The 17,070-nt window shown below is 40.3% G+C and overlaps 1 protein-coding gene across 2 annotated transcripts in view; it reads right to left on the minus strand.

The window, feature by feature from the left end:
* The window catches only part of rsrc1 (arginine/serine-rich coiled-coil 1), a 215,096-nt gene that overhangs the window by 102,225 nt on the left and 95,801 nt on the right, over positions 1 to 17,070 (minus strand). For both annotated transcript variants that reach the window (XM_061681559.1, XM_061681558.1), the window contains one exon: positions 11,067 to 11,118. In XM_061681559.1, coding sequence (XP_061537543.1) covers positions 11,067 to 11,118 — 52 coding nt within the window. The remainder of the gene's footprint in view (positions 1 to 11,066; positions 11,119 to 17,070) is intronic.

Raw genomic sequence — 17,070 nt, forward strand, 5'->3', positions numbered from 1 at the left:
ATTTATTTTTTTGGGCCATTTCTGAATTTTAAATTAGTTCATTCTGTGCTGTGACATAATCCCTAACATCGCTCCGTCGCATAATACATTTAACATTAACATCCGTAAACTAATTAGATAATTGTAGCCGCGTTTCCTAATTAATACAGGACGTATTAGCAGATCACCTCTTGTCGCCGATGTTACGTGTGGTTCGCAGTTCCGCTGGGACCACGATCTCAACACGAAAATACAAAAGACCAGTGGAACAAATACGGCAATGGCTGATGTGATGAGCATAAAATTTTGCTTAAACGTAAGAGTAGCAATAGAGGATGTCTGCTCCAGAGGTGGATAAAGTCGCCAAATATTGTACTCAAGTAAGAGTACCGTTACTTGTCAATAATGTGACTCAAGTAAAAGTAAAAAGTAGTCCTCCAAAAAAATTACTTGAGTATGAGTGAAACGTACACAGTGAAATAATTACTCAAGTACTGAGTAAATAGTGAGTAACTTCTGATTTTTTTTAACCACTGCACGAACATCAATAAAATAAAAATAATGTTTTTTACTGTAAAGGGGTTTTCTCAAGTTATAAGTGGGTTGAAATATACATGTTTGGGCAGACAGTGCCATAAAAATACTACAATATATGATAGTTGTTGTCTTTTTGTCCGTCTAAATGTAAACACGAGTAGCGCGCCGTTACCTTCACAGTAACGACGACCTACCCAAAATGGCCACCACGTAGGCACGAACATCAGCCGGGCTGGCTTATCTAGTGTTAATACTTATCCCCGGGAATAGAAGTAATAGAAGACGTTGTGTGAGGTCATCTGACTTGTGTCGTTTGGTTGGTGAACGAGATTTAAGATTTTTAGTAACCCAGGCCATGGTAATCCACAAATGTTCAATCCAGGCAACTGGACTCTTGTTGTTTGTTGAATGTGCGGTGCTTTTTTTTGTTTTCCGAAAACATTCAAATATAGCTCTGGCAAGTATACTACTAGGCTAAGGATATTTTTTATCTGGTTGTATTATTAAAAAGAGATTGATGAACATAAATAAATATCTTATGTTTTTGTTTTGTGGTACTGGAGTCAGCTAGCATCCCTGCGACCCGAGTGAGTATGAGCGGTAAAGAAAATGGATGGATGGGTGACAAGCCATCCCTGTCAGGATGTTGAAGGGCGTGCATGGTGTATAAAGTTTGGCAAATGCTGTATCCAATTAGCTATTTCCTGGATTGAAATTCAAAATTTCAAAACTCAAATTTTAATGAAAATTGATTTAATCTGCCAGTGTCAATCAAAGGTGAGCATTATTATTTTTGTAAATGCAGACTTTGTGATCCACCTCTTGTTTTGTTCCCCATTTGATTTTGTAGCTGGTTGAGTGTATATTTTTATGAATCAGCAATTAATACATGCTATGTCCAGAGGCAAAAGGGCTTAAAGGGGCAGGGTGTCACCACCCTGTTGCAGAGGGATGTCAGTTTATTATAGCCATAAAACAACCCACCCCCACACACCAAAAAAAAAACAACAATTCAATTGTAAATAAACCTTTGAGCCAGGCCGGTCCTTAGGCCACCTAGTCCGCCTTGTCATTGATAGACACGCTCTTAGACTGAAAGGCATATTCCTTATTGGAATAAATAAATAAAAAACAATTGTCATTCCATCTAGCCCTCTCATATCCAGGTCAGACGCTCCTCCAACAGTGTCAATTGGTAAATGCTTATTCAGGTATTTGGGCATATGTACTTGGAGGCATCTCACTATCTCTGTGTGTGAGAACCATAATTACTACTGCTGACTGGAACAATGAGGTAACGGCACATAAATCCAGCTATCAATGGTTACGGACTAAATTACAGGACACCATCCATGCCATTATCCTCTCAAAGGACACAGATACGCGCACCGACAACATAAAGGGGATTTCTGTTGCTGTTGTGCAACAAGATATATTGCAGATAGAATTTCAAAGAATTAAGCTAAGATGAGCCAAAATTGTTAGAACTGTAAATGCAGCAAATATTAAAAAAGGAAGTTATTTGTTAAGGTGAAAAAATAAGAATTAAAAGATACATACCCGTAAATGCAGATTTAACCAAAAATACATACAATAAAACATTCTTACCTCTTTCTAAGAAACTTCATGGAGGCTTTTTTGTCTTTTAGGAAATGTTGGTTGGGATTAAGATCATGGATTTGTTTGCACACTTTCATGCTTTATTATTTTTATGCATTGTGATGTCATTAATTTTTCCGTGAATAATGCATGAATCTTAATGACAAAATGGAGGCATATCTACTGTATGAAGATGTACAATTTAATAGTGATCCAAATTAGGATTGTTCAGCCTTGGCAGTGATCTGATTCATTACGTTTCTTGATTCAAGCATCAAACTGCAAAAAACATTAACCCAAAATTACAACAATAATTGAAATATGACAGTGGTTCTTGAACTTTTTACACCTTTCTTACAACTTAGTACCACCTAAAGAATACAAATGTTCATCAAAAACAAGGTAGGTTTCAGTCCTAAAACATATATTTGATATCTTTATTGGCCACTCTAACCTTATGCACAGTTTGAACATAAAGACTATGCTTAAAAATAGGAAAATAAAAAACTGTACTTAAATAATGAATCAATTAAAATGTATTACACAAGTTAAATGTAGTTTCTACCTAAAAACACAAATTTCTAAATGATTCAATGGCAAATATACTTTAAAGTTAAATATAAGTGAACTGTACTTAGCAAATGCAACGTACGTGACAAAAAAAAAAGAATTGAAACCAGTGTAATATGCATTTTTGAACATTTAATTCAGCAATTTGTTTTTGGGGTGTCCTATTAGTGGTACTAGTACCACACTTTTAGAATCACTGGAATAAAAAAAAATAAAAAATAGCAAACGTTAAAGCAACATCTTAGAAGCACATACTCACTTACTATATGATGACTGAAAAAGAGACATCTTAATTACAACGTAGGCATTAGTCCAAACTAGCAATCAGTGTGCAGACCAGAACAGATCAGACAGATTACTGTCCTCTGTAATTGTGTGCGGGGAGGTTTTCGCCCGAGAAATCCATTTTGAGATGAAGGTCAACATTGGCTAGTGGTTACATTAGTCATGAGTGACACAAACAAGTGGTGCTATGACCGGAGTAGCAGACAATTAAGATGCGCAAAATGTCTGGTGACTTTTATTATCCAAACAAATCCTCTGCAGCATTCCAGAGATAGCTTTGCTATATATGAGCGAGGTGACAAGTTAGATGAAAAGATGCATGGAGAGAATGTAAAACAAGAGGGTACAAAGAAGAGAAGAAATACAATTTTAAAAAGGGATTAAAAAAAAGCAAGAAAAAGGGAGGCAGTCTCAGCATCCATATTACATCTTATCCTGGCAGAACAAAGGGCGGCAGCCTCCTAAATGTGGCGCATTAGCCCTTTAGTTCCAGAGGGGGTAAGGTGACACCCCTCCATGTATGTGGTCTGTTCACCATACATCTGTCAGGGCCTAAGGGGGTGGACTGACCGGGCGAGAGGCAGGGAGTGCCGAACGAAGAGTAAAGCACAGAAGTGGAGGGATTGTGGAAAATGTGTGTGTGTGTGTTTGTGTGTGCGTCTTCAGGAACCCCTGCTGAGACAGAAGTATTTGCTGCGAATGAATTAGACCTGGCGGCATGGTGAACGACTGGTTAGAGCGTCTGCCTCAGAGTACTGAGGACTTGGGTTCAATCCCCGGCCCCGCCTACGTGGAGTTTGCATGTTTTCCCCGTGCCTGCGTGGGTTTTCTCCGGCCACTCCGGTTTCCTCCCACATCCCAAAAACATGCATGGTAGGTTGATTGACTCTAAATTGCCCGTAGGTGTAAATGTGACTACGAATGGTTGTTTGTTTATATGTGCCCTGCGATTGGCTGGCAACCAGTTCAGGGTGTACCCCGCCTCCTGCCCGATAGCTGGGATAGGCTCTAGCGCTCCCGCAACCCTTGTGGGGATAAGCAGCTTAGATAATGGATGGATGGATGAATTAGACCTATTGCATGATGACGCTAAAAGGCTAGGCTGCTTATCCGCCTTTGCATCTATACGGATGTCACTCACCCAGACAGCAAATCGGGATTCTTCTCAGAAAAAATGCCAACAAAAAATAAATATACATAAATGAATAAATTACAATATTCTGCATTTAGAAAGAATGTTCACCTAATTAGTAAAGTGGCAGTAACAATTAAAAAATCTCTTACAATATACTGTACTGTATTCTGTTGGTGATGCAAATATTAATGCTGATTTTAAAAAATCGGCCATGCTTATATCTTGAAAAACTCGTGAGCCGAGTCACTTGTAAGTCAAGGTCCCACTGTAATGGTGAGTTTTTATTGACGCTGTTAAAATTACTCATTTAACAATGTTCTTATTATTATGGTTTGAAATATGTTGTGGTACTGAACTGCACTGTATCATAAGGATAGGAGTTCCTAGTATTGTGCCATGTGGCATAATAATTCGGATACCGGAAGTGTACATCATAAAGTTGCTTATGGGTGTAAAATTGCAGCTAATTAAACTGTTGTTTAAACATACTACCACTATGTTCAGTCATGACGTTATGGGAGAACAATTGATGCCACCCGTCCACTTAAACACACCATAATGACGTTTGGCAGCACATTCAGAGACACGAGGCTTAGTGTTATTAAAGGCATATAAAAACAAGGAGTCCAAATTGGGCTGTCTCCTTAACGACTTCAGACAGGTGTCAAGAGTAGACAAACCAGCAAGGAAGTTAATTCAGACCACTGAGCCCCTGCCAAGTTCAAGCCTCTGATGAGAGCTTAAGCACTGTTTGTTTTTGCTGCTGTCAAAGGTCCAAATGGGGAGAGGACGGAGGTTTTGATGACCCCCCTGGCCCTCGGGCCCACGGTGGGTGTTCTGCAAACACTCCCCATTGACGTTTGGATACGGAGAGGCCCTGTGCTGCTGCTTCCCTCATACAGAGTTTGTGTTCATTTGAGTGGAAACGGACAGCACTCTCAAAAGAGGCGAGAACTGAGCAAGAGGCTGAAAAGAAAGGAGTACAATAACATGTGGAACGTGTGCGTGCGCAAGTGTGTATCAATGTACCTTGCAGGGTGAACACATTAGTATTAGGTAAGAAACATGGTTTTCTTTGAGGTATTCAAAACAAGTTATTCAGAACATCCTGCAAAGTTAATAAGCAAAAATAATGTCAATGAATGACTAAAAAGAGACCGACATCTTTTAATATTATTATTTTTGGGTGTTCTTTTAAATATTAAAAGTTGAGTTTAGACAGACAGACCGACCGACAGATCGATAGACTGGATCGGGACTCAGTATCGAAGGCGCGGGTACAAAAAAAATGTGATCGGGATGTCCCTACTTTTAAGTACTCTTTTAAATGTGTGTGTGTGTGTGTGTGTGTGTGTGTGTGCGCGTGTATGTGTAATTGCTATATAGGCCAAGCAGGAAGTGACCCATAAACTTATCCATCCAGCTCTTTCATTGGGAGCCAGTGATGCCCTCCTCCTCCTCATCCACATACACTGTCACTCTATAACACACACGGACACACACACACTCACACACACCTAAAGCCCCCAGTGAGCGCTAAGCAGGCCAGCGGGCCAGCCGAGGGGGCTCATTACAGGTCCGCAGAGCCCCCGACACAAAGGCCTTATCCGCTTTAGCCACGGGATGATCTGCTCTCTACTGACTAGAGAGAGTCCATAGACGGACAAAAGGCAGGAGGGGGGCGAGAGGCAGAGAGGGGAGCCGTTGGCTTCAAGGATGTCAGGATACCCCGGGAGAGAAAGCCTGGCGGGCGCTCACAGAGGAATGGAGGGAAGGAGGAGGCGGCTTAAGCTCCACGGCCACGTCAGGACATTAACATTCACACAACCGCCCAACATCTGCTGCCTCCTGCTTGCCCTCCATCCCTCCCTGTCTCCAAGTCTGCCCAAGACTGGAACAAAGACAGGGACGTAAGTAAAAGGCTTATAAAGTGACTTAACAACCTTCAGTTGACGAGCTGGGTTTGTACTGCAGGTCTGATCCTTCCAGACCAAGATCATTATTGAAACCTATTTTTGAGAATCTGGTTGGTTTGACTGGCATTGCTGTCTCACAGCAAGAAGTTTCGATTTTGGCTTGGACCACACTGAACACCAAACTTTGGGTGGTAACTTTTTTGTGGCAAATATAACATTTGGAGTTATGGTTCACCTAGGGCTGAAAAGGTTAATCGAATAATTTGATTAAAAAAAAAAGTCAAAGGAAAATCTCTGCCTTGAACCTTCGCAGGGATGATATTTCCACAAGGACGCATGTTACTGCAGACTCACACACCACTCCATGTAGAAATAGGTTGGTGCGATCGCGACGACTCGCTGGGCGACTATGGGTAAAATAATAATGACAATTAGTTGGATTAATACTGAAATCACGATTAATAAACATGATTATTAATTGATTTCAAAGCTCAACTTTAAAAATAACTGAAAAGAACAACCAGAAAATAAATACGTAACAAGTCAAATAATATATTAAAACAATACCCATCCAAAACAATAAAAATAAATACTGTTACTAGTATGCATGCCTTGGCATCTTGGGGGCAGTGGGATGAATGCATAGAGTTATACATATTAAGATAAAAAGAGCAAAAGAGGAAGTCGAAATTGAACGTGAGTATAACTAGTTCTTCACAGAATAGGAAGAATATATGCCTGTGAGTATTGTAAAATTACCTGTTTCTATGTTACTACAGCGTTTGTGTGTGAATATTTGTTAATTGGAGGTAAAGCCCTCCCGTTACTTCTAATGCTACATTTTGCCAGCCCGTCAATAGGGTTTTATATTGAGTGCTAGTATTGAGCTGGCAACGTTTCTAAAACGAAGTGTGTTGTATTTAAATATACAATGTGTGCACAGTAAATATTTTTGTTGTGTTTAGTTTTGCAGTAAACCCTTACTGGGATGTCAATAAATAGCTTAAAGCACTCTCAGAGAGGGCAGAATAACATACGTGACATGCTTGCTGCTCACATCACAGGTGCATTCAGGGTGCTTTTACAATGCAGGAATGTGCATACACACACAGCGCCGTTCAGCACAAGATCTGTCTGATCTGTTTTTATGATTGTGAGAAGCCAAAATCTAAATCACAATTCAGTTTTCCATTAATCGCCCAGTCCTATTGTGGCAAGCCAGGAGGAAAGAGTGCGTTAAAAGACCAAATTACCAGTTTGTGATCATTTCACACTTAAAAAAGAAAATGAAGTGCAATGTGTCTACAGAAAAGTAGAGCTAACTAATGTACCACAACAACACATCTGTGATCTCCAAACCAAAAGGTACCAATGTTAGCTAATTTAATATAGCCTACCACCGCTAATTAGAACGTATTGTATTGCCCCCACAAGTGGTCAAGGGTAGACACAGCTGCCGGTGCACTTTCAATCGCTCTATTGAACAAACAGTAACAAAATAAATACGTAATAAGCATATTCATACACCAGCTGATTGGTACCAACTGATGGCCAGGCACTCAGTCAACAGGCAAACTGGCTAACGGTTAGCCAGTTAACTTGAGCTCACAATTGCCAACTCTATATTCTTATTCGCTGACTCCCATGTCACTCACCAGCCGAGGCCCGACCTTTTAAACCCATTCACATGCAAAGTCACAGATAAAGTATGGAAAGTGACGATGGCAACCCCAAGTGGACAACAATAATACTTGAACCTCACAGGCACATTTTTTTAATAATGCAATGCAAAATAATTTCATGCGGCACGTTGAACGACTGGTTAGAGCGTCTGCCTCACAGTTCTGAGGAGCGGGGTTCAATCCCTGGCCCCGTCTGTGTGGAGTTTGCATGTTCTCCCTGTGCCTGCGTGGGTTTTCTCCGGGCACTCCGGTTTCCTTCCACATCCCAAAAACATGCATGGTAGGTTAATTGACAACTCTAAATTGCCCGTAGGTGTGAATGTGAGTGTGAATGGTTGTTTGTTTGCCCTGCGATTGGTTGGTTGGTTGCCCTGCGATTGGTTGGCAACCAGTTCAGAGTGTCCCCTGCCTCCTGCCCGATGATAGCTGGGATAGGCTCCAGCACGCCCGCGACCCTACTGAGGGGAAGCGGCTCAGAAAATGGATGGATGGATGAAAATCATTTCATCCCACTACTCGATAATCAACATGTTCCCACATCCTTTTAAGAGACTGTGTCTGTTTTGGCAAAAATGCTTCCATCTAGCCACCCTTCCGCACAGCACAGACGTATTAAAAATATGGAAGATTGTTGTTATATGTACGACATAAACAGAGCATGCCAGAAATTTACACCTTTAATGTTGCTGTTCTTTCTTCGCAGCCTTCAGTACAAGTTTTGTTTTTACTTTTGGAGGTATGTCCAGTAACATAACACCTGAATTTGGTCCTCACAGCTACTCTCTCCTTTATGGTACTAACTAGCAGTGATATGGTACCCAAAGGGAGGACCTAAACACACTGCATTCCATTGACTGGCCTACAGAGATTCGAAGTCCCAACAAAAGGAATGGAATGGGTCAGACAAGAAATATGGTTGTATGGATTACAACAAAGAGATGATCCAAAGACATGCTTCCTGTTGAATTTATTGTTGGCTGTGACTCGAATGATGATATGCTATTCCAAGAGCTCTGAAGACGGAAGGAAGGAAGTAAAATGTAATAAGGGTTCATAAGACCTTTTTAAAAGGCATGACGTTAACAATATGTTACCATATGGCACCGGCCTATAAGGTGCATACCTGAAACTAGTCCCCTCACCTAGCTAGACTATACGGTGCATACCTGAAACTGGTCCCCTCACCTATTCCTTCAATGGTTCCACACATTGTGATCTCTGTAATGCCTAAATGTTAAACATTAATTACAAATTCAAATCTAATTTTTAAGCCCTCCGAACAACATATTGATGGTTTAGGTGTCAAGGACAATTATTATTTGGCCTTACTTGGAGAAAAATCAATGCCTGACTGTGCTACACTGGCCCAGTATGGCCCAGGGCCATTGGGCAACCGTTAATGTCAGACCCTGAAATCTAAGACTTTTCAAGGATCCCTGTACACCCTGCATTCATGTAGCACAGCTGTCACTAGGACGTGTCAAGACTTTATCCATAACTAAGTCCCCTGCTATAAACTCAATCCAGTTGTGCTAAAGTGTGGCAACCTCAACTTTCTATACTCGTACATTAGGCACTGAAAACATTACACAAAAAGTTGTGTCGCGTTAAGTGAAAATATGATGTTGTATTTATCAGATGGTCAAAAGGCGGCAAAAGTTGCGAGTAGAGGCAGCTGTTGCTCAGCAACATCCAGTTAGGCCTAGGTACTTGTGTTCAGTATGCGTGTGTGAATATACGTCTGAATCATAGATGATGTATGGACGCCTACCTCTTTCATATATTTCCCACGGTGAAATTAAAGCAGTACTACGCTGTGTGTGGGTACATTGGCTGTAAACATGAAGACATATTTCTTCGCAGTCAATCTCTGCCTGTCGCATGTAGCTCGCAACTCTCGTCTTGGCATACATATCGGAATATACACGCGGCCTGAGTGGTGTGACATCTGTGAATTGTGTTCTGCAGGGTGTTTTTTAAATTAAGCTGCTGTAAATATGGGCCCAAGAACACTCAAACTGTAGCAAGAGCAATAATTTGTGTGCAGGCATTGATTCGGACCAAGAGTCATTCATTCAAACAAAAGGAAGGTAATTCCTTCAATCATACCACAGTGGTGTATTCACTGCAATGGTGAGGGTGAACTATAAACATAGGGTAAGAGTTCAGACAAAAGCCCACCATTCTGTTAACAGCCAAGTTGTGGACCAAGAAAAGCACCCACTGGGGAACAGAACTATACCAAGGGTAAAAACCATGACTCACAGGTTTTTCGTCTGTTTACTACCTGTAGTTATGTAACCAATATTCATTGAAGTAATATTATTATTATTATTATTATACATCAATGGGTTCTTTTTTCTTCAGATCACTGCAAATGGTTGAATTGGCTTCGGACAACCATTTGTGCAATGGCTCTGGACTCTCAGCTTGACTTGTTTTTCACCAATAGATAGCTTTCTGGTTCCATCTTGGTTACAGCTCGAACTGGTATACTGACCGTAGCATGGTGTTATTTAGTGTTTGAATAATCAATTGAATTCTCCTAGCGTTGAACTGTGCAATACTTTTGCTCACATGAAAAATGAGTGTGTTCAAAGAAAACGTTGTGTATCAAATCCAGATGTGAATAGTAGCTCAACATCTTGTAGCTGAATTTCTGCTGCTCTTCTTTAGACAGCAAACAGTTTTCGAGACAAAACCTCTGCTGGTTGCATCCATCGACAGAATTGAATTAATCGATTACTGTTTCATTTGTTGTGAAGCAGATCCAAGTCTGACTGCTTTCTCTCCACGACCAAATGGAGTTGAAGAGGAATCAGTTTGTTTGGTCCGCACCCGAGTTGTATTATTGGGTTCACATTGGACTAAATGTACCAAGGGGGAAAGGATATGAAGGTCGTGAGAGTAAACCCATCCATCTATTTTCTACCACTTATCCCGTTTAGGGTCACGGCTGAGCTGGATTCTATCTCAACTGACTTCGGGCGAGAGAGGTCAAGTACAACCTGGATCGCCAGTCAAAAACAGCAAACCATGTACACTCTCATTTACATCTTCAGAGTCTTCGATTAGCCTAACATATTTTGGAATGGTGGTGGAAACCATAGTACCTGAAAAAAATCCAAACAAGCACACAGGGAACATGCAAACTCAGAAATGCCCAAGCCATGTTAAGAACCCATAACTTCAGATTATGAGGCTAATCACCCTACGAAGCTGCCCGTAACATGTACACTAGTAAAGTATCAAGCTGGTTTGGCCCTTCTCCAAACTGCACTACATGTCATCCTTGGGCAAGTGTGTGTTTGTTCTTTCTATAAAACATTTAGGTCCTTAGTGGAGTGAAAACCAAAGCCTTACCTGCAGCCTGCAGGACCATCTGCATTCGAACCTTAGCCTGCTCTGCTGGTGTCTGGAGGAGAGAAAAATACATCATCAATGACTGAAAAATGGGGCTGAACGGATTAGTCGACTAGTCAACGATTTAACTTTCCTGCTCCACATCAACGTTTAAAGCTTGAAGTCAACTAATTGCTAATCACGTGTGTTTGGCACCTCATCTTCCAATTGGCCTATTTATAGAGGACGTTTGACTCCGATAATGCTCTGTGGAGTAGCAAAATGTCCAAAAGGCAGCAGTCTTCATACATCTGTGCAGGTCAGAGAGTAGGAAAATAAGATGGTGTTGGATGAGAATAGCGGTTAGCCTCACTAGCTTCGGCTATTACCATCACCGCTAGTCTTAAAATAGTCATAACAGCAGGACCACGGGACTGATGGCAAGGAATGAGGGCAGCAGTGCGAAGTGAAGCACAATAAATTCTGCCATAAAGTTATGTTCAATAATGCACGGACAACGACTGTGTGATAAGAACTAAGAACTATTCATATGATACAACACAACAACATCACGACACTATGTGGTAGCACATGTCGCAGTGCAGTATATGACCATACTATGCGCTACAAATATTTTACCAAAAATGAGACTGGTAGCAGAGTCAATTAATAAATATGCAAATCTAACTTCAAATACAATAAAAGCATGTGAAATAGAAACAGTGAAACAAAGAAATGTTTAAAAAATAGATATTTTTAGCCTTGCTACGATGTCCTGTCTGACAATACGCAATGCTATGTAGTAATACAAGATGAGACCGGTCGGTTTGTTGAAGAGAAACATGCGCGTCTCCTACTAATTACAACAACTACATTCAGCATAATAGTGAGAGGTATTTTTAATAATTAATAATAATAATGTTAATAATTATATTATTATTTTTTATTATTATTATTATATTAATTATATAATAATTTTTAATAATGTTATTATTTTTTTCTATGCTGGTACATAGAAATAGGTCTTTACATGAAACTGGTCGGTGGCGCAAAAACAGGTTGGGGACTGCTGTACGGCGTTGAAAAATACCACTGAAGTCATTGAGTAATCAATTTTCACTTCAACTTCAGATTATAGTCGACTACAAAAAAGCTTTACTCATTCTACCCCGAGTCTGCACATCAAAATCCTTGACAATAATCCACTAAGAGCACAGAGACATGTCACAAAGGCCTATTCATGACAGCGTAGACAAGCCCCAAGTCGACAACTTTTATATATGTAATCTACTTGGAAAGCTGCCTTGCTCCCCCCCGGCCCCACTATATTTTACCCAAGACCGTTTTTAACCGCGACAATTGCCAGGAACGCTCCCTTAAACTGTCCTCCCAAGTACCAGGGGACATCTTCCGCCCTGTTGCCAGTGGCACCTGCTAGGGCAGGGAAAAAAAAATAAAAAAAATCCTACAAGTGAAAAAAGAGAGGCGCATCCCGGACACACAAGGGAGGATCAATGAGGAAGAGATGAAGAGAAATTTTGAGATAGAAAACAAAAGGTGTTGTAACAGGTCTTGGGAGAGTGGGAGAAGAGGGCACAAAGCACATTTGAAAAAGATCACAGCCGCTCCACACTCCTATTGGGTGTGTGTTAGCGGGTATGAGTGAATGAGGGAAGCGAGTGTTTCTGCTTTGGCACTTCCTTGCCTCCAACCTCGCTGTAATACCAATATAGCCACTAGATTTTAGGATTTTAATTGTCAAGGAAGAATGATGGTAAGGATTGTGAACAGAGCTATTAAAAAAAAAAAGTGGGGGTTGTGGGAGGATTGCGCTCGCAAGCTTTTCGGTACGGTGTAACAGTGGCCCTCGTTATCATGCACCGGCGGAAACTGTGTGTAGGATTAGAGAGAAATTAAATGCTAATGGGGATGGGATCTGAAACCGCTGCCTGGGAGCATCATTTAGATGGCGGGGCCGGGGTGTCGCTGACAGGCAGCACTCCCACCCCTCACTCCTCCTCCTCCTCTTACATAGACAACCAGGCTCTTCCTCCCACTACTTTCCCTCCTGGCACCCAACCTTCTCACCCACTGCAAAAAAATAAAAAAAACTGATTTATCAAGCTGTAAACTTGTCACTTTGTAAAAACGTCACTTTCCAGTGGCAGGGAAATATAATGACCCGCTCTAATGCAGCCATGTCAGGCTGCTGGATGGGAGATGCAGTAGCGCACATTAAGGCACACTTTAGGCAGTATGTATGTGCTTGTGTTTGTGTGTGCGTGTATCCCCTGTAGCAGGTGACATTGCGCATCATACTCCACGTTGAAGGGTGCTGCTCGACAGCTGAAATTACCAATCACTATTATGCCTGGGAAAAGGAAGGCTTGAATTCTTCAACCACACACACACACACACACACACACACACACACACACACACTCACACACACAAACATCTCAGCATGATGGCACAATTCAATCTATTTTCTGCTGGAAGTATTTTTTTCTGCTTTTATACGAGCATCTTTATCTGCATCTTTATCTGCCAAAAATAAGACCCATGATAAGGTTGAAGGTTGGGATCTTGTACATCGTTTTCTTTTTTCAATAACTTCATAATTTTATAATAGCCTCCTGCGTAATTAAATTGGCACGCCCATACTCTGGCCTCAAGGCGCAGGACCCCATTGCAAGGATCTTGCCAGATTTGGTTGGTAACAGACCATTGGATTCAAATAAAAATAAATAAAATACCACTGTAATGTTTCATCAAATGCTAATAAATACTTTTGCACCCTTTTTACCTAGCTGCAGGTTTAAGGAAGTCTAAATAAGGTCTTAATTATTTAAAGGCCAATTTGATCCAATATAAATCCTCTCATTCACAAGCACATGGACTAATATTATATCGCAATATTATAAGAATTTTTGCTTTCATGTTTGATATTGAATTAGTAAAGCTATTAAATTAGTAAAGCATGAAACATTTTTAAAGTGACTACAACAGCTTGTACTACGGCAACCTTAATTTAAACACAAATCGACAAATGATTTAAGTCCCTGTAAAGCGGAAATGTCTTCTAAATTGGACACACCACAAAAATGTGCTGTTAACAACCTTGCCAAATTTGAATTGAAAAATTAAAATAAATAAATAAAATCACCTTATAGATGTACCGTATGTAAAAAGAGGCCTCCAAATCATGAACAATCAAGTTATTGCTCTCAAATGCTGTGGGAGTGTGGCATTTTTAAGAAAACAGGATGGCATATTTAGAATTAAGTGTCACTTATGAGGATAGTTAAGACCTTAATTTGGAAAATTCAAATGGAAGATTCTTTTTTTGTATTACTGTAAAATACACATATTTTATTTTTTTTATCAGTGGTTGATGAAAACGGGTCAGAACTGGACTTTTTTCCATCAAGACAATTGTAATAAACAAATGCAAGATCTTTCCACATAATTAATGGATTTTGTTTTCACTTCCAACTTGTTTAGTTATTATACCAATATTCTACTATAATGAATACCATTCAGTGGTGCATGGAAGAGGAAAATCGGGGCAAGAGCGTGGTTTTCTTGCCTAAAGTACGAAATGGAGGAAAAACGAGACCCTTACTATCAAATTCCCCGTAACACGTACAGTAAAAGGTACTATGAAGTACAAACCCAATTCCAATGAATTTGGGACGTTGTTTTAAACAAATAAAAACAGAATACAATGATCTGCAAATCATGCTCAACCTACATTGAATTGAATACACTACAAAGACAAGATATTTAATGTTCAAACTGATAAACTATCGTTTTTAGCAAATAATCATTAAATTAGAATTTCATGCCTGCAACACGTTCATGTTTACCACTGTGTTACCTCACCTTTTCTTTTAACATTCAATAAACGTTTGGGAACTGAGGACACTAATTGTTGAAGCTTTGTAGGTGGAATTCTTTCCCATTCTTGCTTGATGTACAGCTTCAGCTGTTCAACAGTCCGGTATTTTACGCTTCATAATGCGCCACACATTTTCAATGGGAGACAGGTCTGGACTGCAGGCAGGCCAGTATAGTACCCGCACTCTTTTACTACAAAGCCACGCTGTTGTAACACATGCAGAATGTGGTTTGGCATTGTCTTGCTGAAATAAGCAGGGGCATTCATGAAAAAGACGATGGCATGGATGGCAGCACATGTTCCTCCAAAACCTGTATGTACCTTTCAGCATTAATGGTACCTTCACAGATGTGTAAGTTACCCATGCCATTGACACGAACACAGCCCCATACCATCACAGATGCTGGCTTTTGAACTTTGCGTCAATAACAGTCGAGATGGTTCTTTTCCTCTTTGGCCCGGAGGACACGACGTGCACAATTTCCAAAAACAATTTGAAATGTGGACTCGTCGGACCACATAACATTTTTCCACTTTTCATCAGTCCATCTTAGATGAGCTCGGGCCCAGAGAAGCCGGTTGCATTTCTGGGTGTTGTTGATAAATGGCTTTTGCTTTGCATAGTAGAGTTTCAAGTTGCAATTACGGATGTAGCGCCGAACTGTATTTACTGGCATTGGTTTTCTGAAATGTTCTTGAGCCAATGTGGTGATAGCCTTTACACATTGATGTCGGTTTTTGATGCAGTGCCGCCTGAGGTACCGAATGTCACGGGCATTCAATGTTGCTATTCGGCCTTGACGCTTACATGCAGTGATTTCTCCAGATTCTCTGAACTTTTCGATGAGATTACGTACCGTAGATGATGAAATCCCTAAATTCCTTGCAATTGTACGTTGAGGAACATTGTCCTTAAACTGTTCAACTATTTTCTCACGCACTTGTTCACAGAGAGGTGAACCTCGCCCCATCTTTGCTTGTGAATGACTGAGCAATTCAGGGAAGCTCCTTTTATACCCATTCATGCCACCCACCTGTTCCCAATTAGCCTGTTCACCTGTGGGATGTTCCAAACAGGTGTTTGATGAGCATTCCTCAACTTTCTCAGTCTTTTTTGCCACCTGTCCCAGCTTTTTTGGAACGTGTTGCAGTCATAAAATTCTAAGTTAATGATTATTTGCGAAAAACAATAAAGTTTATCAGTTTGAACATTAAATATCGAGTCTTTGTAGTGTATTAAATTAAATATAGGTTGAACATGATTTGCAAATCATTGTATTCTGTTTTTATTTGTTTAACACAACATCCCAACTTCATTTGAAATGGGGTTGTACAACAACTAACAAACATAATGAAGCCGGGATGCAGGTGGCATTACGGTGTTGTCAGTCCGACACTTTTTTTTCTCTTTAATTCAGACGTGTGCGCCCTCCTCCTCTGTGGGTAATTAATTAGTAAACAATAAAGAGGCGTTAATTGAGCTCCCCAGAGGCAGATGTCGATGTGAGAGAGAAAGACAGAATGAGAGAGGCAGCTAAAGTAACGTCCTCCTCAATTAGACCACAAACAAACACGAGATGCGTGGTGTCTAGGTTGAAATATAGCAGACGTGACAAGTTGGGGGGGGAACAACACAAAAAATGAAGTCAGAAATGGAAGCTGAGAAATATATTGTTAGCGACAAAGTGGAGAGTAAAAGTTGTGGAACAATCTCTTGCATGTCATGGGTATTGTATGATGCAGCATAGTTTTTAATATGGGAAATGTACAAAAAAAAATAAAAAATCACAGGATTAAGCAGGAACTCGTACTAATCTCATCCAGTGATTCTCAAAGTGTGGTATGGATACCACTAGTGGGACGAAGGCTCCCTCAGATTTTGCGAAAGAATCACTTCCTAACTACAGTTCAGTTGTATTTAACAAAGTTAAATACATCGCATGTAATCTGTAACATTTTTTTGTTTGTATTATACTTTTATGTGTAGTACATTTTAATTAAATCATTATTAAAGTTAATGTATTTTCCCTATATTTAAGACCAGTGTTATTGTTCAAACTGCATAATGTTCGTGGCTTACAATACTATTAACAATACTCCATCCATTCTCTGAACCGCTTATTC

The sequence above is a fragment of the Phycodurus eques genome, chromosome 7 (genome assembly GCF_024500275.1).
Source record: "Phycodurus eques isolate BA_2022a chromosome 7, UOR_Pequ_1.1, whole genome shotgun sequence".
Lineage (NCBI taxonomy): Eukaryota > Metazoa > Chordata > Actinopteri > Syngnathiformes > Syngnathidae > Phycodurus > Phycodurus eques.